The sequence below is a fragment of the Triturus cristatus genome, chromosome 4_1, assembly GCF_964204655.1.
Source record: "Triturus cristatus chromosome 4_1, aTriCri1.1, whole genome shotgun sequence".
NCBI classification, from domain to species: domain Eukaryota; kingdom Metazoa; phylum Chordata; class Amphibia; order Caudata; family Salamandridae; genus Triturus; species Triturus cristatus.
In genome coordinates, this window is record NC_140585.1 from 954,198,940 (window position 1) to 954,224,673 (window position 25,734).

At 45.7% G+C, this 25,734-nt stretch overlaps 1 protein-coding gene across 1 annotated transcript in view; it reads right to left on the bottom strand.

Annotated features, from left to right (window-relative positions):
* Nucleotides 1-25,734, bottom strand: part of CFAP54 (cilia and flagella associated protein 54) — a 2,172,274-nt gene that overhangs the window by 735,839 nt on the left and 1,410,701 nt on the right. Inside the window, exon 48 of the mRNA XM_085653834.1 lies at nucleotides 21,651-21,773. Within this exon, the coding sequence (XP_085509960.1) occupies nucleotides 21,651-21,773 (123 nt within the window). The remainder of the gene's footprint in view (nucleotides 1-21,650; nucleotides 21,774-25,734) is intronic.

Sequence of the window (25,734 nt, forward strand, 5' to 3'; positions counted from 1 at the left end):
ACTGCCGACTGAGACTGTCCGCACGTACGTTCAGAACCCCGGCCAGATGATTTGCCATCAGACAAATCTGATGGTCCTGAGCCCAGGACCATAGACGCAGGGCCTCTCTGCAGAGACAAAGAGACCCCACTCCTCCCTGTTTGTTTATAGACCACATCGCGGTCGTGTTGTCCGTCAGGACTTGAACAGACTGACCGCAAAGGGAAGGGAGGCAGGCCTTGAGCGCCAAACGTATCGCCCGTAACTCCAGAAGGTTGATGTGAAGCAACCTTTCCTCTGGAGACCAAAGACCCTTGATCTCCAAATCCCCCAGATGAGCACCCCACCCTAAAGTGGATGCATCCGTTATCACCGTGGCCACCGATGGAGGCAGATGGAAGGACTTTCCTTGGGACAGATTGCCCTCCACGCTCCACCAAGATAGATCCGCTGCAGCTTCTCTGGAGATCCTCACAGACTCCCTGAGATCCCCTTTGTGCTGATACCACTGCTTGCGGAGGCACCACTGGAGCGCCCTCATGTGCCAGCGTGCATGGTTGACCAACAGAATGCAGGAGGCGAACAGACCGAGGAGACGAAGGACCTTCAGAACTGGAACGACCGCTCCGTTGTAAAATAAAGGAATCATTTCCTGTATGTCGAGAATCCTTTGTGGAGGAGGGAATGCTCGACACACAGTAGTGTCCAGTACCGCACCTATGAACAGGTTGCGCTGAGAGGGCACCAGGTGAGATTTGGGCACGTTTATCGAGAAACCCAATTTGAACAACAAGTGAGTTGTATCCTGCAGATGGTGCAGCACCTTCTCTGGCGACTCCGCTTTGATCAGCCAGTCGTCCAGATAGGGGAAAACTGAAATCCCCGACCTTCTGAGATGGGCTGCCACCACTGCCATCACCTTCGTGAAGACTCGGGGTGCAGAAGTAAGACCAAACGGTAGGACCGCAAACTGATAATGTTGCGATCCTACCGTTAAACGGAGATACTTTCTGTGTGACTTCAGGATTGGGATGTGAAAATACGCATCCTGCAAGTCGATCGACACCATCCAGTCCTCCTGATTCAGTGCTTGAAGAACCTGAGCAAGGGTGAGCATCTTGAACTTTTCTTGTTTTAGAAAAAGATTCAAGATTCTGAGGTCCAATATCGGACGCAATCTGCCGTCCTTTTTCGGAATCACAAAATACCGGGAGTAGCATCCCTGACCCCTCTCCCGCTCTGGAACCACCTCTATCGCACCTTTCTGAAACAGCTTCAGGACTTCCTCCTGCAGGAGAAGACGGTGGTCCTCCGAGCAAGACCCTTGACAAGGAGGGTAATTTGGAGGGAATTCCCGAAAGGGAAGGGCGTACCCATTTTCTACAAGATCCAAAACCCAGAGATCTGTAGTTACAGATTCCAAATCTTGTAGAAAATGGGTAAGCCGGCCCCCCACAGGACCAACATGATCCGGAATGGCGAATCTAGGGCTGCTTTGCGGTGGTGGGAGGGGCTGAGAAAGAAGAAGAGGAGGAGGAGAGTTGCCGGCCACGAGTGCGGCCCCTGATTCTTCCCCTGAAACCTTTGGACAAGGAACTTTGCTGCTGCTGGGTCTGCCTATAGGTTCGAAAAGATATCCTTCCGAACCCTCTATACCTCTTAAACGACCCCCTCGACTGAGACTGCAGGCCCAGAGATTTAGCTGTCGCCTTGCTGTCCTTGAATCGCTCCAGAGCAGCATCTGCCTTCTTGCCAAACAGACCAGATCCGTCAAATGGCAGGTCCAATAGAGTCGACTGCACATCCTGTGAGAACTCAGATGATTTTAACCAGGCACTCCTTCTGGTTGCGACAGAAGACCCCATGATCCTTGCAACAGAATCTGCAGTGTCCAGCCCACTCTGGATCACCTGACGTGCTGCCGCCTGAGCATCAGTCAAGATGTCACTGAACTCAGTCCTCTCCTCCTCAGGCAGTTTTGGCACCAGTCTTTTAGCCGAATCCATCAGTGCGTGCACATAGCGTCCCAAAAGACAAGTGGCGTTTGTTGATTTCAAAACCATGCTGGCCGATGAAAATACTTTTTTTGCAGTCTGGTCCAGCCTTTTAGCCTCTCTATCCCCAGGAACCTGAGGGAAAGCCCCCTTAGACTTTCCCGAACAAGCTGCCTGAATCACCAGGCTCTCCGGTGAAGGATGTGACGTCAAAAATTCCGGATCCCCTGGGGCTTCTCTATATCTCCTAGCAATTTTCTTGGAGACAGCAGGAGCAGAAAAGGGCTTGCGCCACACCTCTAATACAGGTTCCACAATGGCCTCATTAAAGGGAAGTAAAGGCTCAGATACCGCCGTGGGAGAATGTAGTACCTCAGTTAAAATGTTCGACTTAAACTCCGTAGATGGTAGCTGGAGATCAAGCAGCTACGCAGCCTTCCTAATAACTGAATGGTAGGGAGCAACGTCCTTAGAGGGCTCATCCGACGGTGGAGTAATCTCCCACTCAGGAGACAGATCCAAACCACTAGTTTCTTTAAGCTCTTCGAATATTTCATCCGAATCCACCAATTCCCCCTCTTCCGCTTCCTCCTGAAGGTACCTCTGCTCTTCCATTATCCTCTGAGTATCCCTCCTGGAACGAATCCGAATACGGCGTCGGCGGCGCCGTATTCGAATCCGATGGCGCCGGCGTCGAGCGTGGATCTGCCGGAGCCATCGGCGTCGATCGAGGTCGAGCCGGAGCCGGCGAGGATGGAAGCGGCGTCGACGTCCTCGGAGCCGGAGGATTCCAAGACGGCGTCGTTGGGAAGAAGGGTATGAAAGGGGCCTGCGGATATACTTGCGGCACCCCCAAATTAAATGCCATGGGACCCATCGGACCCGCAGGTGCACCAGTGGTGTACATGGCTCGAGCAAACACCCCATACATCGCTTTTAAGTAATGCGAGGGGTCCTGACCTGGACCAGGGAAGGCAGGGTACTGGTCAGGCCTCACCGGACTCGGGCCAACCGGCGCCGACGGTGGAATCAGCGGCGTCGCTGGCTCACCCGGGGCTTGAAGTTCTTCCGGGGCCGGAGACGGAGCCGGAGATGGAACCGGCGTCGGAGTCCGTGCTGGAACCGGTGAAGCCGGAGACAAGGAGACCACCGGAGATGAAGGACCAGCAGGTAAATCCGGCACAGGAGAGGGAGAAACAGAGTCCTTCCGACGCCGAGCAGGTGACTTCGGCTTCGGCGCCGAGCTCTTATCAGAATGGCGTTGAGACGAGTGCCTTCTTTTCTTCTTATGCTTCTTGGCATGAGAAGCATGTCCCGAAGTCGACATCGACGCCGACCTCGACTTCGATCTAGACCTCGACCTCGTTCTCGATCTTCTTCTCCCTCTCTTCTCCTTCTTAATTTTTGCGATGAAGAGTTTTGCCTCCCGTTCCTTAAGAGCCTTCGTGCTCATCTTCCGGCAGCTGGTACAGTCATCCACATCGTGGTCCGACGATAAACACCACACACAGTCCTCATGAGGATCTGTGATGGACATATGCTTGCCACACTCCCTGCAAGGCTTAAAACCAGACTTTTTTGTCGACATCTTCGACAGAGAACAGGAATAATACTCAGAATACACAAAGTATCAACGACGCTAACAACAGCGATTCCCAAAATCCGTTGGCTTCGACGGCGCGGAAAAAAGGGAACTGACGTCATCACGCCGACGAGGTCTTCTTATGGAGCCGGTGACGTCAGCGGAGTTGCGAGCGGTGCCGTTCCTCTTTGACGTCGTCTGCGACCTCATCGGCGTGGACTGCTACAAAAGTTTCCGAATGTTGCTGGCGCAGGGATATTCACAAGGTGAGGAATCCACTGGCAGATGTATCCATCAGAAGACGACTGATAGGAACCAGTGGAAGTTATTCATGCCCATGCTCTCCTTCATTGATTTGACAGTAAACATTTTGTCCCACGTGCTCACTATGTGTGAGATGGACTTTTATTGGAGAGTACTATTATGACCTGGGATGACCTGATGTCTTCTTCCTACTATCGGCCTCTTATGCTGTCTCCCTTAGGGTGGTAACATGTTATCAGACTTTGCCATGCTGTGACTCTTAAAGAGTGTTTGCATCATGCACGGGCCATATTCACATACTGTGATTATAAACAGCATCACCCGCTACCCAGGCTCACATTCTGTGCTCACAGACGACATTTAAAAAAAATATATTTATAAAGTTTTATAAAGCGCGAACATGACCAAAATGTTGGTGTCAGAGCGCTGTACAACCTAATAAATAGCATTAAATATACAAGGAGCAAAATGTAAAAAATACAGCAAGAAAAGATAATACAAAGAGACATAGTGAAAACATCAACAAAGAAATCAAATTGGCATGGATAGTCGCCTCAGATAGGAAGGACATTATTCAGTAGTCTCATTTTTACATAGTTTTTTAAAAGAACGAATGAAGAGATGGTCCTGATCTCTGGGGGAAGAGAGTTCTAAATTCTTGGGGCAATTCCAGAGAAAGAACTCGATTTGATTCATGAACTTTATTCGATTAAAAAAAGATAGAATCATAAAAGTATACAGACCTTAATTTAAAAACATATTGTTACTAAAACAAAGTTTATACAAATTTAACATATCATTTATCAGGAAGAATGGAAACCTACAATGCGAAACCATATTAGTCGCCCTATAACAGAGATTATTAGCATACTATATAACCAGTTGGACCAACATATGACATTGATTTTTTAGTGCTTATTGCACTGGCAGCAAGAAGGTCTTTAAACAAACTGACAATACCGTTTCCTAATCTGGAGTGACAGTCGTATAAAACTTAACATGGCACAACATATTCCAGAAGATGATAGCGATAACAAATAGTCATAATCCTCTTTATAATTACATGGTTGTCGCCCTTTTAGAATAGGCCTAATAAACCTAATTCTTGGTTCCTTATAAAGAGAACAAAAAAGGACAACATGAATAGTACTTTGACTAGTTTTGTTATCGCAAAAACAAGGGGGCAGCCTCTCACACCAGCCCCCTTGTTTTGGAAAGGCAAAAAGAAAATGAAGAGTGTTTAATGTAAACCTTGTTAGGTAAAAGCGCCATTGCACATTAGTAGTAAATGTTAAACAAAATTGATACTGCAATTTACCCAAACAATTTGTTGACTGGTCTGAGTGTAACATACTTAAACTTTTACGATAACTTGTTTTAATCAGAGTTTTTATGTCCCCCTGCATTTTTTCGGGGTTATCATAAAAGTGACCCAAACCAATTCTATGCAAAGTATTACTAACATATGAAAGCCATGGGATCTGCATTGCATGTTCAAGGTTTTTGCAGTCCTTCAGGATATCTTTGGAGAGCTGAAGGTCTTCCGATAACCATAATTTACCCCATAATAATAAAGGGAAAACGCAGATGATGTCAGTCACATATTCCATTCCCAACTCAGTGTGGCAAAAACTGTTAGATGAACCTGATGGAATTGACAATAGACGCTTTAAAATTTTATTTTCCATGACCTGGATCATGGCTGGGCTTTCTATCCCCCAGACCCCTGCCCCATAGGTGGCCACAGATAGGCATTTTGCTCTATACAAGGTTTTTAAATGTGGGACTGATTTTTGTCCCAATTTACTACAAAAACAATATAAACCCTCTATAGATCTACTGGTACATTGTACACGCGCCTTCATCAAAGGGACCCAGCTCAGTCTGTTGTTAAATACATTTCCCAAGTAATTGAAATTATCAACTTTGTCAATGGTAGAATTAGTTACCATGAACTTACGGGTTTTTGTCCCTTTAGGGCCACAGACCATTGCAAAAGATTTTGAAAAGTTTACCTTAAGGTCCAGGTCCAGCATAAAGTTATGAAATGCTTCCAGACAGGTCTGCATACTATTCGCTGTAAGGGTCATTAATACCGTATCATCGGCATAAGATAACATAGGTATCTTCTTGCCGTTCACCTTCGGGAAATCCAAACAATGTTCCAACAAGAACTTTTCCAGGCCATTAGTATAAACTAAAAACAGAAAAGGCGCTAATATACAGCCTTGTCGTACACCCTCAGTTGAGGGGATAGATTTTGTTTTTTTCCCCCCTGGCCCGAATCTTATTGTCACAGTTGTAGCCGCATGTAGTCTGCGGAGCAGGGTAACCAAAGGTTCTTCAAAACCCATGTCCTCCATCATCCGCCATAGTTTATTCCTACAAACAGTGTCAAAGGCACTGGATAAATCCATGAAGGCCAGGTGGATAGAAAAGCCCCTGGCCTTCATGTACTTACCCATAATTAGTGCCAGATTTAGACACTGTTCGGTTGTTCCCTTTCCTCTCCTGAACCCATATTGAGAGTTCACAATTAGGCCCACAGAGTCTGCCCACGTCTCCAATCTGGCCAAAATTATCCTTCCCAATAGTTTGCATGATGCATCAATTAATGATTTTGGGCGATAGCATTGTGGGTCGCACTTGTCACCCTTTTTGAAAATAGGCACCATCACTGCCTCCTTCCAGGATAGGGGAATGCGACCGACAATAGCTGCTTTGAATACATTCAATAACAAAGGGGCCCATACGACAGTATTATGTTTGAAAAGATCCAACGGCACCACATCAGGGCCAGGGGCTTTTAGTGGTACGCCTTTCCTCAGGGCATCTTCAACTTCCCGAAGAGTAAGCGACGAGCTAAACAAGGAAGCTGTAAGCGGGAAGTCCACATCCTTTGTATCATCCTGCAAGCCTAAGAGGGATACTAACTTAGGATTAAAAATGTTCCCAAAGTGGGCTTCCCATGTCTCACCCGTTATCTGCATCACCATATTTTCCTTGCCATCACTAGAAAATAAGGGACGATTTACCACTTCCCAAAAAAGCCTACTGTCTTTCAACTCTGAGGCTTCTTCTAGGTCGTCCCAAGCTAAGGTTTTTAAATCCAGCTTCCGTTTTCTAATTGCCTCTCTATATGCGCTTCTCGCAGTTCCTACCAGCTCCTTATTCCTTGGTTTTTGTTGCAAAGCCCTTTTTAGTGATTTTTGGGTTGCAGAACACACAGCATCAAACCATTTAAAGCCATTGGACTGTCTATTAACCATTGGTTTTTTAAGATGCTCTGTCACATTCCCACACAGAATTTCGAAATTCATAATTACATGTTCAGGGTCTGTGGTTGGTGACAGACAAGACTTAATTACAGAACTATTCGCACTTAAAATCTCCGTCTCCAGCCCAATTACATCTACTTTCTCCCACTTTATGGTAACACCTTGATTCCTATTATATCTTACAGGTTGGTCCCAGATTGGATGCCTTGTTGCAACGGGGGGCACAAAGTTAAGATCAAAGGATTATGATCGCTTGCTGGATTTGCATGCGTCTCAAATTTATCAATAAAATGTAAATAGCTACTGGACACAATAATAAAATCAATAACACTCATAGATCCACTAGCACCCTGAAAGGTTGGTATGGGGAGTAAATTTGGGGCAACACATGATTCCATTATACATAAGTCATTAATTACAATAATATTATTTAACACATCACCCTGAGGTGTATGCTTAAAATGCTGGATAGGGTGCTCATTTAGGTCCACCAAACCACACACATTTGACCCACCAAATTTACACAGGGTACAATTGAAATCGCCAACCCATATAGTAAATAACAAGGGTAGATCGCTACGCACCTTGGATATAGCCTCCTGCAAACTCACAATTACAGCTGTGTCATGGTTATCAAAAACATTGTAATACCAATTAATCAGCAGCAGGGGCACGGGAAACAGAGATTCTAGCAAAAGTAATTGATACCAGGGAGTATCTACTATCTTAGATGTTATTAAATCATTCCATTTGAGAGTAATAGCGGCCATTATCCCACCTTTAGCTCTGCCTGCCTGTGATGGCACAGCTAATACGTTAAATGATTGGAATCCGTCAAAATCCTGGTCAGTTCTACTCCATGTCTCTTGGAGGCACATGATATCATGGCTTGCAACATAATCCAGCCAAGCCTCATCCTGTAACCTCCTAGAGAAACCTGCGATGTTCCACGAAATCAACCGAAATCCTGTTTTCCTTGGTGAATCACCTGGTTGATCTATATACGTGGCCATATCAAACCTGGGGCAGGCAAATCTGACACACTGTTTACAATATCACAAACCTCTGCCTCAACAGAATTTTCACTCGGTGCAATACAGATTGATGCCACCTTATTGGCATTACCCCTCAATCTTTCACTGTTATGTTCCACTAGAGGACTACCCATTTCACCACATAGCTTAACGGGCTTTTGGCTAGTTGGTAGTCAGTCTATCCCCTCCATCCCCATCAATGGGTCAAAACGGTTTCTCAGAGGAATATTATTTGGTATCCACCCAAGATATTCCTCACCCTGGAGTCGCATTCTAGGGTACTTCTGGGGTGGATGGAAAGTAACATGCTTTAGATTGGGGTAAAAATATTCTAAACCTATACATTGTATATCCCCCAATCTACCAAACCTAGGTTCACGACAAATAAAGTCCTTAACCCAATTATCCCTAAAATGTATAAGAATGCAATCCCCCTCCAGGTCTTTATCACTTGGACCCACCCAAGGGACCCTTCTAACATTTAATATTTCTGTCCTAGAGGCAAGGGGAAGTGGTCTGTTTTTATTGAGCCAAAAAATTACTTTATTTCTAAGATCCCTATTTGATTCCATTTGATTAGGTCTGACCCCTGGCACTCCCGTCAAAATTTCTGTAAAAGGGGCGGAGTCAGGAGGTAGATTTACACAGACTGTCCGCTTTAGTGGAGCTTTTTCCCCCTGATTTGTAGGACCCTGTTGTGATGTTACCTTAGGCCTGGTAGTAACCACCTGCTTAGGTACCGATGGCTTTGGTGCAGGTGCAGCAACCGCTGCAGGCTTTTGCTGACCACCATCTATCAAAGTGGTATTCTTTGAAGCTGTTTGTGAAACTGCTTTAGCAGGATCAGCAATTGTAGCCATTTGTAACACCCCTATTGGCTTTTTTGGACCCACTTTCTTTATAGCAGTAAATTTATCCCCCGAAATCTCAATGGCCTTACTATTCTTAGCCAATGTGTCAAGGGAGTGCGTGTTAACTGATATAAGGTGTTCTAATTGGTCCAATTTCAAATTTATTATTTGGGTTTTTTCCAATAAAGGCATCAAAAGAGTTTTAACCAGCTTTTCAATGTTAAGAAGCAGTTCATCATTTGAACAAGAATGGTTTATGGGTATAACATCCCCGGATGAAGTTCCCCTTTGTTTCGCAGGTTTGGCCACAACTCGGAGAGCATTGATTTTAGATATTTTAGATCTACTACCCCCATTATGACCCCCTCCTCGTTTCCGTTTACTAGTTTTTGTAGTTTCAATTACTACAGACTCAGATTCTAAAACCTGAGGTTGTGCTGATATGGGCACTATAAGACTCAAATTACAGTTTTGAGTACTATCCTTACTAGCAGTACTTGATGATATACAGTCTGCATTTAAATCATCAACCAGGTCGTTAGAACATGTTAGTTGAGAAACAGAAACAGGATTAGTAGGGGGATTTAAGCTGACTACAGGGTCAATTACAATACTTTGTTCAGGCGTAGTTATAGAATCAATACGTCCTAATGAGGAACGTTTCCCAGATACCAGGTCTAATGATAATCGCTTTTCAGTAAATGCGATTTTTTTCCAAAATCCCAGTTGCCAGAATTATAAAATCATCCAGGGTTCCGGTTGCTTTAACATTACTCGTTTTCATAGTAACCTGCCTACCTTTTCTATAGCATAAGGCCATCATGGGACTACTTTATAAAAGGATAAAACAAAGCAGTTTAAAATTAATACTTCAAGGCTCAAGAAGAAAGAGGGTGAGCTCGGCCCGTCCTCGTTCGTCCTAGGACGGCCTCAGACGGCCCGCCCTTTGCCCGGGCTTCGCCCCGGGCGCTCCCGCACGCTCCCGCGCTGCGGTTCAGTGGGCCAACTAAATACTGAGGAAAGAAGGTTAGGGGGCGTGTCAAGCAGGGAGAGCGGCCCAGGTGTTGTGGGTCAGTCAAGCAGGGACTCCTGGGTGATGGGAGTCCCTGCGACACAGCTCGCAGCCCTGCTCAGCTCCAAAGGCCCCCCCTCACGATCCTGGCCCCAACAGGTCCCGAGGTGCTGATGACACCCGCTGGTAACACCCGCTGACTTCACCCGCGAAGCGGGACCCGCGCAGCGGGTCCGGCGAGCAGCTGCGGTAAGTTGCAGAAGGTGTGGGTTGAGTGAAAGCAGGAATGAGGGCGTCCGTCCTGATTTCAGAAAAGTTCAATTTAAGAAAGAACTCTTATAGGTTTTCTTTTTGTGAAATTTCGGGGGTTTCAGCAGTAGGGAGCATGTACGAGAAGCTCTATTCCTTCCGGATAGCACCAGTTTCTGAGCCAGGTAGCGAGGAGTGTTGTGGTGGATGGCTTTGTATGTCATGTATGTTATTTTTAGGTGGATCCTAGATTCATAAGGTAGCCAGTTGAGAGAGTGGAGGGCTGGGGTGATGTGATCATTTTTCTCTACACCTGTGATGAGCCGTGCAGCAGCATGGAGGGTAGCCCTCAACGGTGCTAGTTTAATTTTCGGTAGGCCAACAAGGGTAGCATTCCCATAGTCAAGTTTGGAGATCACAAGAGCATGAACCGCCATCTTGAGATCTGCATTGGGCAGGAAAGGCTTTAGTTTTCTTAAGCTGTGGCGATGGAAATTTTCCGCTCTGGTTGTGGAGCTGATGTGATTCATCATGGAGAGGTTGTTGTCTAGTACTATTCCTAGGGATTTTGCTGACACAACAATATATGGGGAACAGTTCAAGGCGGTGAGTAGTGGGAGCCAGTCTTTGATGTTCGAGGTGGTGTTGGGAGGCGAGATTAATAGGAATTCAGTTTTGAGGGCGTTAAGTTTGAGGTGATTAAGTGTTAACCAGTGTTGAGTTTTGTTCAAGATGTTAGTGAGAGTGCTGATGTTGTTAGGAGAGGTAATCTTCATGCACAATTGTGTATCATCAGCGTACATATGGTAAGAGATGTTGGAGTGTTTGAGGATTTCAGTCAGGGGTTCCATGTGAAGATTAAACAGGGTGGGCGAAAGTGAAGAACCTTGGGGAACGCAGGTAGTGACAGGTGTCTGATCGGATAAGTCATGATATATTAGGACTCGTTGAGATCTGTTTTGTAGGAATGAGCAGAACCATTTTAAGACAGTACCAGAGAGACCCATTCTAAGTTCTAAGAGGCTCAGGAGGGTTTCATGTTTGACTGTGTCAAACGCTGATGATAGGTCAAGAAGGATTAAAAGACAGGATTCATTATGATCGAGAAAGCGTAAAGCATCGTCGACAATGTGGACCATGGCGGTTTCAGTACTGTGACTTGGTCTGAAACCAGATTGGCAGTGGTCGAGGAGTTGGTGCTGGTCAATGTGCTTGCAGAGTTGTTGATGAACACATTTTTCCAGGAGCTTGGCTAAGGTTGGGATGCTCGAAATGGGGCAAAAATTGTTAGGATCAGAAAGGTTCACGTCTGGCTTTTTTAGTATAGGTGTGACTTGTTCACTTTTTAGAAATTCCGGCATGGTGCCTTGCGTAAGAGAGGCATTGATAATTCTTGTCCATTGGGGTATCAGGAGTAGGCCTGGGCCAAAATTCCGTTCCGTTCACGGAAATTGCGATAATTTGGCATTTTCGCGTTCCGCGGAAAGCGCGAAAATGTCAAAATATCCGCATTCCGCAGCTTAGCGATAATTTGTTTCTTGCTCACGCTGTAAAATAATACATTCTCGCGTGCGCGCGATCGCCTTACCTGAATCCCCGCGTTCGCCGACAAGTTTTCCCGATCCTGTCGTGTTCTCCACGAGATGTTGGATTGTTGGTAGCCATTTGCGCTGTCTCGCGACAGTTCGCGCTCGCAGTAACGTCATGCGTCGCGCAATCACGTCTTTCTTCTCGCGATCATGCACCGCGAGACAAGTGAAAACAAGATGGCCGCACCCGCGAGCAACCGCATGGGTAAGTTGTCGAGCCGCGACCACGCAGAAAATACCGCGAACGGGCGGGGAATAAACTTCCGCATCTTCGCGATATTTCCACGTGTTTGCGGAGATTTTTAACATTTTCGCGATAATTTGCGAAAGTGAATTTCGCAAATTCCGCCCACCCCTAATCAGGAGGTGTGAAGTTTCCTTGAAGAATTTAGAGGGGAGAGGGTCATTGAAGTGGTTGGAAAGTTTAGAGGAAGACAGTAGTTTTGCGATGTCAGTGTCTTAAAATGTCTGAAAGATGGACCACGAGGTATTGTTTTTAGGTTTAAAGAGAAAGTGGATAGGACAGCAAGAGCTACTCTCGTTGCATGGAATGCTGAGACTCCAACCACGTTTAAAATCACCTTGGTTGTTAGTGCACAGTATAAATAAGAAAAGACCATAGAAAGAGCAAATAGGCTTGGATATCAGTAGAGAGGAACAGTGCTACTTAACTGTTCCTTCTACTTCAGTTGTTTTGTTTCGGTTTCCTGTGTTTATTGGTTTATTTCACACTCTTTGTATTATTTATCTGGTTTACCTTTGTGTCAAGTACTGGAATAGCAAGATCTAGCAACATCAAACAAAACAAAGGCCACCATCTTGGAAGTTGTCAGTATCTGTAAAAGAACAATTGCTTCCATATCCAGCGCTCATAATTGCTGCGGTTAGGAGATGTCTTAGAAAGAATCGGGGTTTGTCCTGATACTCCTACAGCATCCGGGCAAAGAATCAAATACAGAAACAAAATGATGCGGAGGAATAAATAAACCTATATTTCTGTAGGGAAAAAACAAATTAATCCCTATTCATGAGTATTAGATCTCTAAAACTAGCATCCGTGTTAAGTAAGAATGGGTAGGAAGGATTTGTAAATGTATATGTATGTATTTACTTGTGTATATGTTTTGTGTGTGTTTGTTTTTTGACATATTCAAAAAGATAAAGTTTTTTCTGGATATTACACTTGGAGTTGGTATCTGAGTCACACAAAAAGAAAGGGTTAAAGATCTAATACTCATGAATAGGGATGAATTTGTTTTTTTCCTACAGAAATATAGGTTTATTTATTCCTCCGCAACATTTTGTTTCTATATATGCATTCGGAGATGAGTAGTTTCCAGTTGTTGGTGTTCCCGGAGACATCGATCCGTGAGCGTAGTGAAACAGTGCGACTCAAGTAGCACTTCCCTGACAGTCACCAATTTAAGTTTCAGTCCTAGTAAGGTTTATCTCAGAATCACTTTAAGACCTTTAAAGGATATCTTGTTGTGGCGTACTTCCTTCGAAAGCAGTCTTGATATGTAAGAACCTGGAAGTACATCAGCATACGACTTGCTTGAAGTCGAACAAGGAGGATGAATTATTGTGAGACTGTTAAATTGCATTGAACTGGCTTTTACTTGTTGTTGATATTTTGAGGTGCATTACTCGTGAGTCGTTTTTAAGAGAAACAGAACAGTGCAAACTATATTCTGGATGTTTGAAGAATTCACAAGCTGTATTTTTGTTGATAGTCAGCCAGTGCACTGATTGTATTCCTTTTCTTCAGAAGACTATTTTGTAGGTAAGACAGCACTACAGTAGAATAACCTCTTGTAATCATAAAGTGTCTAGGCTCAGAGTTACCAGAGAAGAGAAACCTTTCAATGGCAAGCCTACTGATCATCCATGTACCATCTCTAGCCATATACCATCTCTTTCCAGATCTCTCTAACCTGAAGTATCCTTCTTGAAACGCTTCCCCTTGTCTAGCCAATCAAAACCTCTGGTTATTTCACAACTACAGAGTTCGTGCTGCCCAGAGGTGGGCATCTGGAGGGTACTGTTCTTGAGGAACTTTGATCATGTCAAATTGTTAGGATGTGAAGATGCCAACTTTCTATAAGTGGAATTTTCAGAACTGTGATTTAAAATCCCACTTTAACAACAATGAGAATTTAAAATAATAATTTTTTTAAACTTAACGAACAAGTAACTTACCTTTGGTAATGCTTTTTCTGGAGGATACAGTATCTGCCTCTGGATTCCTGACCTTTTGAATTACCCTTTGCGCCAGTATTCCACTGAAATTTTTACCTAGCTCTCCCACGTCGACGAGGACGTCACAATGGCACGACTTCGCTCGCTACTTCGTATGACGTCATTGGAGCCATAAGAAGACCTCTTAGGCGTGCTGATGTCAGTTCCACTTATATTTTCCGTGCTCTCGAGGTGAATGGGCGGACTGATAACATAATGTAAGTATACACAGTATACAATATATATACACAAATACACACAGTGTATAGATAAAGAGGAAAAGCTAAACCAAAGAATTTCCTAACAACAAACAGTATGGCAGGCAAATGACACAGGAAAACATCAATATACAATGAAAACCTTTTTGGTATACGTAGGTGGACAACAGGGAGGAGTGTGGTTCAGTGAGGAATCCACAGGCAGATATTGTATCCACCAGAATTTTTTTTACCGGAGGTAAATAACTTGTTCTTCTGATGGATACACCTGCCTGTGGATTCCTCACCTTTCGAATTGAATCCCACAGCAGTCCCTCTATCAGAGGAGGGAATTCCTCCACTCATACCAAAATGTTCTGCAGCACAGACCATGCAAAATGGCCATCCCTCCTCACTTCAGAATCCAAGCAATAGTGCCTCGCGAAAGTGTGGAGGGATGCCCAAGTTGCAGCCGTACAAATGCTCACAACAGGCACACCTCTAGCCAAAGCAGATGTGGAAGACTTTGCTATAGTAGAATGAGCTCTGATACCTTCAGGCGGCTCCTTCTTGGCCAGGGAGTAGCATATCTTGATACACAAGATGATCCCTAATAAAAACGGTTGAGCACCAGAGGGTCGGAGGGAGCAAGTTTAGAGACCGCACAGGATTGATTCCCCCATAGAAGTACATATAACACAAAAGAAATCCTGAGGTCTAATGGTAAAGAGAAATAGGTGGTATGTAGGGTGAGGAGGGAATGACTAATGTACGTAGTGAAACTAGAGGAAGCTCCAAAACCAAGGTCAAGTAATCACCGTGGGTAACTAACCCCATCACATGGGATTTTCATCCCAAAGAAAATCTCATAATCTCTAGGGGCAGGCAGCGCCCTTATGTGAGATATGAGTCCTTAGTGTTATGATTGATAAGTACTAGACAATGGAATAAATCCACAAATGAGCCTAAGGTGAGTGGGGATTGCAGTGCTGGTGGTAGTGAAAAAAGTGAGTGTTTAAAACAAGTGACGGGACGGCCGGAACACTTCTGTTAGTCACTAGGTGATGAGATGACCTCCACCTGGCAACCGCTCAGGAGCGGTTGCCAGGTGGAGGTCATCTCATCACCTAGTTTGTACGGGTGAGTTGGACCTTGCTTCAAGTCTACATTTATTTATTTGTTCTTATAATTATGACTGAGCGTTTTTTGGTTTCACTCCCAAAATTATCTCGTTATCTAGGTGCTGTATGTTTCGCTGAAGAGACTTGCACTCTACAATCAAGTTGAGGGTGCTCTTCATATCCTTTGTTACGTTGTTTTCTTCCCTGCAGTAGCTTCTAGGTCCTGATGAAAGCCTAGCCTAGTCAGGCGATATGGCTGAAACATGTCGACCACATTCTTTCACGTTGCTTCATTGATCAGACCAGATTAGTGTTGCCCCCCTTTGCTTTTTAATCCAACATCGGGACGGCATTGTCTAACAGAAGTCTTCCGGCCGTCCCGTCACTTGTTTTAAACACTCACTTTTTTCACTACCACCAGCACTGCAATCCCCACTCACCTTAGGCTCATTTGTGGATTTATTCCATTGTCTAGTACTTATCAATCATAACACTAAGGACTCATATCTCACATAAGGGCGCTGCCTGCCCCTAGAGATTATGAGATTTTCTTTGGGATGAAAATCCCATGTGATGGGGTTAGTTACCCACGGTGATTACTTGACCTTGGTTTTGGAGCTTCCTCTAGTTTCACTACGTACATTAGTCATTCCCTCCTCACCCTACATACCACCTATTTCTCTTTACACAAGATGATCCACCTGGACACTGTTCTCGTGTGGACGGCTTTGCCCTTCATCTTCCCCACATAGCCAACCAAGAGCTGCTCGTCCAACCTAGAGTCCCTACTTCTGTCCAGATAGAAGCAGACCGCCCTCTGAGGTTCCAGGCAGAGAAGTCTCTCCTCCTCCTTGGAAAGGTGAGGGGGAGGATAGAAGGTAGGCAATGTGATAGACTGTCCCAGGTGGAAAGGAGAAACCACCTTAGGCAGGGAAGCAGCCCTGGTCCTAAGAACCATCTTGTCTCCATGGAAAGGAGGCTTAGAAATAAAAGCCTGCAGCGAACTTACCCTCCTGGCGAGGTGATAGCCACCAGAAAAATTGTCTTAAAAGAAATCAGCCTCAAAGGGCAAATATAAAGAGGCTCAACAGGAGACCCCATCAGAAAAGTAAGTACTAAATTCAAATACCACTGTGGCATTATGACGGGAGTGGTAGGAAATGAATTAGTGAGGCCCTTAATAAACCTCATAACAATGGGAGACTTGAACAACGAAGGCTGGTCTGGCAAAAAAAGTAAGGCAGATAAAGCTGACAAGTAACCCTTAACAGTAGCCACAGCAAAACCTTGATGGGCTAATGAAAGTGAAAAGCTAAGCACATTAGATAAATGGGCCTTCAAGGGATCAATCAACCTCTCTCCACACCACTTAACAAATCTGGCCCCTCTACAGGAGTAAACATTTGGTGGGGTGTCGTCTCGCCGACAGAATAACATCCACCCCATCCCGTGGGAGAGAGAAAGAACTCAGGCTGCCCTGTTCAATCTCCAGGCATGAAGATGCAGTCTCTGGAGGTGGGGGTGTAGAACGGGGAAACAGCCTTTCAATCGAATGCACTACAACGCATTCCATTACAATGCAGTTGTTACAATGACCACGTTGTTACAACACGAACCATTACATCGCAAGTCATTTCAACGACTTGATGTAGGGGGCGCACAAGTGTTGGATTAATAATCCAACACCTTCCCTGCTGTTGCACAAATTGAAGTAGGAATCGTAAATTCTACTATTCCTAAGCCCAGAGTGCCCCCTACAGCAAGTCGTTGTAACGACTTAATATGTAATGGTTCACATTGTAACAACGCGGTAGTTGTTACGACCGTGTTGTAATGGAATGCACTGTAGCTCATTCGTTGTAAAGTCATATATTCGTAGAAACTGCCCCTGCGACTGGGAGAGGAGGTTTGCCCCGAGATGTAGACTGAGCGTAGGGTGGGATGAGAGGTGAAGAAGGTCTGTGTCCCATACCCTTCTTGGCCAATCCGGGGCGATCAATATTACATGGGCCCAGTCTTGGCAAGTCTTCCTCAGAACCCAGAAATGCATAAAGAAGCAAAAAGCTACAATCCAGCTGGAACCACCGGTGGAGGAGGATGAAAAGGCTTCCCTTGAGACAGGTTTTTGGAAACACTCCACCAAGACAGCTCCTCTGCAATGTCTCTGGAGAATCTGACCATCTCCCCAAGATATCCATTGTGCTGATACCACTGCCTGTGCAGGCACCACTGGTGTGCCCTCGTGTGCCAGCATGAATGCGTGACTAACAGTATGTAGGAAGTGAACAGACCGAGCAGGCGTAGGACCTTCAGGACTGGAAGAACCACTCCATCGTGAAACAAAGGAATCAATTCCTGAATGTCGAGAATCCCCTGCGGAGGCGGTAAAGCTTGGCACACAGTAGTGTCCAGTCATGTTGCACTGAAAAGGCACCAGGTGAGATTTGGGTACATTTATAGAGAAACAGCGTTGTTGCTTTCAGATAATGCAGCACCAAACGTGGTGGCTTTGCCTTGAGCAGCCAGTCAAGCAGATAGGGGGAAAACAGGAACCCCGACCTTTGAGTTGAGCTGCTACCACCCGCATCACCTTCATGAAGACCAGTGATGCGGACTTAAGTCTGAACGGAAGGACCGCAAACTGTTAGTGTTTAGATCCCACCGTAAAACAGAGATACTTCTGATGCGACTTCAGGATGAGAAGATGAAAATACGCATCCTGTAAATCGATCAACACCATCCAGTCTTCCTGCGGCAGCGCCAAAAGAACTTGAGCCAGGGTCAACATCTCGAACCTTTCTTGTTTGAGGTAAAAGTTAAAGATCCTGAGGTCTAGGAACGGCCTCAAATGACCGTCCTTTTTGGGGATCAGGAAATACCGGGAGTAGCACCCCTGACCCCTGAAAGCAGGGGACGGTCCTCCGAACACCAGCCCTGGCAAGGAAGGTAAGGAGACGGAAACTCTTGGAAAGGTAGGGCGTACCCATGTTTTACAAGATTCAAAACCCAAAGATCTGATGTAATTGATTTCCAATTTTGTAGAAAATGGGACACCCGGCCCCCTACAGGCCCAACATGCTCCATAATGGGGGATCTAGAGCTGCTTTCCTGTGGAATCGGTGGTGGGGACAGAGGAGGAGGAGGAGGAGGACTGTTGCCGGGAGGCCCCTTGCGGACAACCTCTACGCTTTTCTCTGTACAACTTGTAAAGGGGGTTTTGGTGCTGCTATGGTTGCGGACAGCCTCAAAAGGAAGCCGCATTCCCAAAATCTCGAAACCTCCTGAATCCATAACCCCTGAAATGGGACTGCAGGCCCAAGGATCTCGCAGTAGAACCCCAAAGACCTGAGAAAGGCATGTCTCCTTATAACAAGAGAGGAGCCCATCACTCTGGTGGCCAAGTTCGCCGTATACAGCCCTGAATGAATCACCAGATGGTCTGCAGCCTGAGGATCTGCTAACACTTTCAGGAAGTGACCACGGTCATCCTCAGGCAGTTTGGGAGCTACCTCTTTAGCAGAGTCCATCAAGGCATGGAAATACCTCGCCAACAGGCACGTGGCATTAATCGATTTTAAGGCCATGCTTGCAGAGGAGAAAACCATCTCAGCAGACTGCTCCAGTTGTTTTGAGTCCCTATCCCCCGGAATGGTGGGGAAAGACCCAGCTGACTGCTTTGTTGAACAAGAAGCCTATACTACCAAACTCTCCGGTGAAGGGTGGGCAGTAAGGAAAGCCAGATCACCCAGAGCAGGCTTGTATTGTCTCGCTACTGTCCTTGACACAGCAGGGGCAGATAAGGGCTTTTGCTACACCTCCAAAATAGGCTCTGTCAAAGCCTCGCTGAAAGGCAGCAAAGTCTCAACAGCAGACGAAGGGGAATGTAACACTTCAGTCAGGATATTTGACTTGACCTCAGCAGTGGGTAATTGAAGATCTAATGGGTCAGCAGCCTTCCTGATGATGGAATGGTATGGAGCAACGACATGTGAAGGCAAGGCTTTCAGGGAAGAAAGCTCCCACTCAGGGAAAGTGTCCAAGCCACTAGCCTCCTGTAGGCCCTCAAAGTCATCCACAGAGTCAAGGATTTCCCCCTCTTCAGCCTGATCCTGCTGGTACCCTTCCTCCTCCAGCAGCCTCTGGGCCTCCCTCCTGGAGCGTAACTTCGGTATCGGCAGCGCCAGTTGCGCTGCTGGAGCCATCGGTGCTGGCATCGAAGGAGGACCTTCAGAAGCAGGTAGTGGCACCTCTTGAAGTCGAGAAGGCGCCGGCGTAACACCTGATGGCGCCAGAGACTGTGGTATCGGCGTCAAAAATCTCGGCGCCGGGAACTGCCATGACGGAGCCGTCAGCATAAAGGGCACGAAAGATGCCTGGGCATATTGCTGGGGATGCCCAATTGTATGCAAGCGGTCCCACGGTGCAAGACGGCGCACCCGTAGAGAAAGTTGCCTTGGCAAACATGCCAAACATCGCCTTCAGGACATGCGAAGGATCCGCTACTGGACCCGGAAAGGGTGGATAAGGATCTGGAACCGACGGGTCTGGATGTGACCAAGGCCATGTGGCGGGCTGTGGCGCCGGGGACAACAGGGCCAGTACAGACATAGTCGCAGGAGCAGTAGGAGACTCCCTGCGCGCTGGCGAATCCTTTGGCGTCAGCGAATCCTTTGGCGTCGGAGAGTGGGCCAGAGTCGCCTGTGGGGACGGAGAAGGCAACAGCGAGATGTTATCTTGCGTATGATGCCGCTGAGCAGGAGAAGCCGACCTCAAAGCCTTTCCCTTCGTAGATCGATACCGAGACCCATGTTGGCACTTCTTCTTATGCTTTCTCAACTTCGAGTTGTGAGAGGTCGACGGCTTTGACATGGACCTCTTGCGGCCCCTCTTCTCCTTTCTCGCCTGGGCCATGAAAAGCTTTGCCTCACTCTCCTTCAACGCCTTCTGATTCATCTTCTGAAAGGGTGAACATCCTCTGACGTCGTGATCTGATGACAGGCCCCAGAGACATTCGACATGGGGGTCCGTGATGGACATATGACCCCCACATACTCTGCAGGGCTTGAATCCTGACTTCCTCAGTGTAGCCATCGCATTGCTAAACCAAGGGAGAAAGTAGAAACAAAGTAATGAAAAGAAATATGTAGAGTCCCAGAAAAAAACATTACACGTCGATGGCGTGAAAAAAAAGGAACTGACCTCAGCACAGTGAAGAGGTCTTCTTTTGGCTCTGATGACGTCATAAGGAGTCACGAGTGAAGTTGTGCCATTGTGACGTCCTCATTGACATGGGAGAGCAAGAAAAAAGTTTCTGTGGAATGCTGGTGCAAGGGGTAATTCAAAAGGTGAGGAATCCACAGGCAGATGTATCCATCAGAAATTATATTTCTACTTCTTCCCAATCAAAGGTTAGCACTTATTAAATGAAATAAGGTAATCCAATGTTATCCTATGGGATTGGTATTGGAAAACTAATTTGGGAAAGTTTTATTACCCGGACATGTAAAACTTAATAACACATGCAGTACCTTTTAAATGTGTTGCACCCTGCCCTATGAATCCTTAGGCTGCACAGGGTCACACAACTGACATGATGCAGAGTCCTGAGATTTGTCCAGGCACCACATACACTTGGGACGTGGGTCTGTAATAGGCATGGACTTCCTGCAAGAAGAATAGGGCTTACACCCTGAAGAATTTGGATGGACATCCCAGAAAAAGAAATTCTTAAGGAAAACATCATGAGATCCAATATAGCATACATCATTCTGGACCAATATTAGTGAATGCACATAGGAAGGCAATAACATCACCAGCTCAGATGTGTACTATAAAGATGTGACATTAATTAGAGCCAGCGTGGATCAGTCATCAAGATCGTTTAGCCTTGTCTGGCACCAGTAAGGGGATAGGAAAGTAAAATGTCTATAATCTGGTCACATTTTTGGAGATGGTTATCATAAGAGGTGGTCTCAATTTCCGTCCATCAATCTGGGTTTCTACAAGGTTTCAAATAATAATGTCTTCACACTAATCTCTGACATCATTGTGCCTGTAAACACTTGTCCTCTCTTTTTTCATTTTTCTTGCATTCAGTCCACTCTCTAACATTCTAGTTGTTCAGCGGGATAACACTGAGTTTAAAGAAAAATGGTCAACTGGGAACTAAGGCCCAAAAAAAGGATGATGAAACTAAAACATCAGAAGTATCACATATATGACAGGCGACAGTTAAGTAGAAAGTGCTGTTCTAAAAACTCACCTTGGATTTAGTAAATGGTCTGTAACCTTCTAGGTGATATTTGGGAATTTTGCTGCCATCATTGAGCTGATTAATTTCACAGGAAGCATCAGTATAAAACTTTAAATCTGTCAGAGCTTTTATCTATAAAAAAGCAAGTAAATGGAAAGTAAATTGTCATTTATCTCTGCTGTGTTTTGTTATAATTTTCTCATAATTACAGCTGTGTTATCAGTATACCAGAATGCATGACTGGACAAGGACTGCCACATCATTTTAGAAGGTCGTATCAAAAGATATGGTGGATCTGTGGAATAGTGTCATCTTATTGTAATGAAAGGTCTCAGATCTCCCCTGGACCAAGGTATGTACCGTCACTTTCCCAGGGAGAGAATCAGTTACAAACTTATGGAATATAACATATACACAGCACTTCCTAAGGTGGGCAAATTTTCAACACTCCCCCAAAGGCAAGACAAGAAAACAATATCACATGAGTCTCCTCTAGACCAAGGTAACACACACAACACTTCTCTAGAGCGAGATATACTTTGCACATCACTTGCCAGGAGTAGAACAACTTCCTATAACACAATTACTTGCTAGAAGGGAATTCACCCATCCTTCTACAACAGAATACTTGGCCAAGAAGAGTCCACACCTCCTGCTTCAAGGAAAAGACGAATTGGTATATCTGGGATATATTTATTAGTAAATAGCACCACACGGTAAGCCAAATGTACCTATCGCAGCAGACTCTAACATATCAAGAGTATGATTGAAACACAATCAAGGCAAACATATGTAGAACTATATATATATGTATATAAATGTATGGAACCTGAAAATAAAGTTATTGTAAGCAAGAACAGTAGAAAAACTAGAAATTAGTGGAACACCTCACCAACTGTCTGTCCATCCCGTTTCCACTTCGCCAAAGGGGAGTTCGGTTCTTCGGCCGAAACAGGAGACAGTAGTGACACTATACGCCCCACTGCCACAGCTGCACGTCTGCCCTGTGATGAACTTCCACCGAACAGAACCCAGACACCTCCTTTAGTACAAGTGGAGACGTAAGATGAAGCTCCTGGTGAGCCTCGCCCCGTTTTCCCATCAGAGTCCGTACCACTCCGCACCAAGGCAACAGCTTCAGCTGGCCAGGCGTCTGTTATGGCTTCAGAGCAGAGCGAGCACATTCCTCTGACAAGATCCAGTTCTTTCTGGTCAGTAAAGTGCGAAAAACAGGAGGAAAGCAAAACATGCCCCCTTCACCTCTGAAGCTTCGTGCAGGCACAGAAAATGGCTTCAGTCATGAAAATGTAGTTAGTTATGCCATGCACACAGAAAGGCCCAAAGCAAGATGAAATTGAAAAGCAAGATGACATGAGAACATGTCAAAGGCAAAAGTCAGCACTGCCATAAAGCAAGGTAAAGTCAGAAAACAGAATGACATTAGACCACGTCAAAGCCAATAGGTCAAATTCATAATTCACCTAACCCAAATAACATTATACACTTAATCCCTCAGTATCCAACATTGAGGTTGGAGATGAGTGCAGTTGCAGCGTTGATCCCGATGCATGAGGTGGTGCCATCCTCGGCTGGACGGGTGGATGCTCTAGAGCCGCACCGTTTGAGATCCCTGGACCCAGGCTAAGCCCGTGGGGGCTACTCAATCCCCGGCTGCAGCGGAAACCCAGGTCCCCAGACATTCTTTCAATAATTGGGCCTAACCAGGACCTACAATCTTGATACTACAGCGGATGAAGTACGCGGCTGACCACATGTATCCTATGTTCCTTCTTCATTTATTTTTCTCATTTGTGGGTGATTGTTTGAGGCTGGTACAAAAGAACACTGTTGGTGTTTGGTTACTCGGTTGGCGACAGTTCCTAGTTTTTTCCACAAGTGGTACTTCATGCTCAAGAAGTATAGGGAGGGGGTGAGATGTTTTGCTTACTGTTTTGTTATATCGTTATCTTTACACCTACACCAGACATCGACGTACATGGACAGGTCCGACATTAAGCACATATTGCCAATCCCACCCAACCTTAGACACAGCATTGACAGGCCCAATTACAGTTCAGCCATTGATACTTCAGTTATTGTTCATCTTCTGTCCTGGAATGTTAACAGGATACTAGGTACTTGTTTTGGGATTATGGGGAACAGCCATATTGATCCATCTATGTTGTTTTTTGGTGGCAAAAACGATATGGCAAGATAACCAAGGCTGGAGTTAAATACAGAATCAAAAGTCTGGGCGAAAGTGATTACCACTTTAGTCCATGCAGATCAATCTGGCTTTATGCCTGAAAGAGCCACATGACACAACATTCAGTGGGTACATAACGCACCGGTAGAAGCTCACAGAATACCAGGAGCCCATGTGTCCTGCTGGTGGATCTCCACAAGGCATTTGACTCTATACATTAGGACTATCTGTTTTGCCTGTTGCAGAAGCTTAACTTTGGGCCTAACTGTATCTCCTGGATGTGACTGCTGTACTGCTCAATGAGGTGAGAGTGAGGGTGGGAGTGGGAGGTTTGATCTCTGGCCAATTCCTGTTGTATAGGGATGAGACAAGGTTGCCCTCTGTCACCTCATTTGTTCGTGTTCACGATCGAGCCCCTGTCGGCATGGATGATGGTGGACACCTTGGTGAAGGCGCTGGAGTTGGTGCCAGAGGTCTCTAACAGGATCACACTATACGACGACAACGTTCAGATTTTTTGGGACGAACCCCTAATTCAGGTCCCGGGGATTATCAGTGTGTATTCTGGGCTCACCATTAACAAACATCAATTCTCAGATCCCATGGAGTGTGTCTCGGGAGCACTGGAATGGGTGACAGACTTACAGCTCATTCAGGAGGGTTTCCAATACTTGGGAATATATGTGATCAGCAATCCCACATGAGCTTGGGAAAGGAATATCCAACACCATCTTAATCGGGTGACCCAGGACCTGGGTTATTGGGCATTTCTACCGTTATCCATAATTAGACGCTCAGCTATATACAGAATTATTGTCCCGCGCTATAACAACTACAGAACTACCCCATCCCACTTCCCACCTCGGTTTTCAAGTGATATGAGTCCTTGCTGAGGGCTTTTCAGTGGAGGCTGCGCACCCCAAGGAATGCTTTTTCCAAATGCTACAAATCCTTGTATTATAGAGGTATTGGAACTTCAGATAAACTTTCATACTACAGAGCATATCACTCTATAATTATATCCAAGTGGTGGTTCATCAGTGCATCCAATCCTGTCTCCGCAATTGAATGGTGGCCAATGCAGAGGACTCCTCTCCTACATCTGCTGGATGGAGGGTCCCTACCAGTGCACCTCCCAGCAGCCACACAAGTGGCACTCCAGACTCTCACAGAGCCCTTGGCTGGAAAGAAAACCTGACAAAAGAAACCCCATTATGGCATGAGACTCTACAGTCACACATCACGGCCCTAGAAGGGGTTAAGTTCTGGGATACTATAGGTATCACAAAGTTGGGGGACGTCCTGTCAGAGTTCTGCAACCACAAACAGAATATGACCTACACTGTTCAGAAATGTTCAGATATCTGCAATTAAGACATGCTTTTGCCAAAAACATGAGGTCTCATGGACATACCGGTATACAATACCCTTGAGGCCAAAATACTTACAGAAGTGCCAACTGACCACAAAATATCACAGATTTACCAAACATTAGTTATGGTAATAAATTTTAGAGCACACATATACCCCGAGGTGTCTTGGCGCTAAGTGATTAGTGATTAATACACTCTGACACATTTGATTGGTTGGAGAGGCTTGGCGAGGAACATGGGGCAACCAGCAGACTACGACTGGAGAGAGGCCTATGCCTCCCCAGAGAGTCAATGATTTTCTCGCAGTTCCGCCTGATACGGTGGAAGTATCTATACAGGGTTTACTACACCGAGGAGAGATTGTGGAAGATGGGGGCGGTGGACACACCGACATGCCTGAGATGCTAGTTGGAAAGAGGAGACTTCCTCCACACAACCTGGACGCAAACTCGATTGGCTCCATTCTGGGAGGGGATATTGATGTGTCTAGAGAGAGCATTGGGATGGGTGCTGC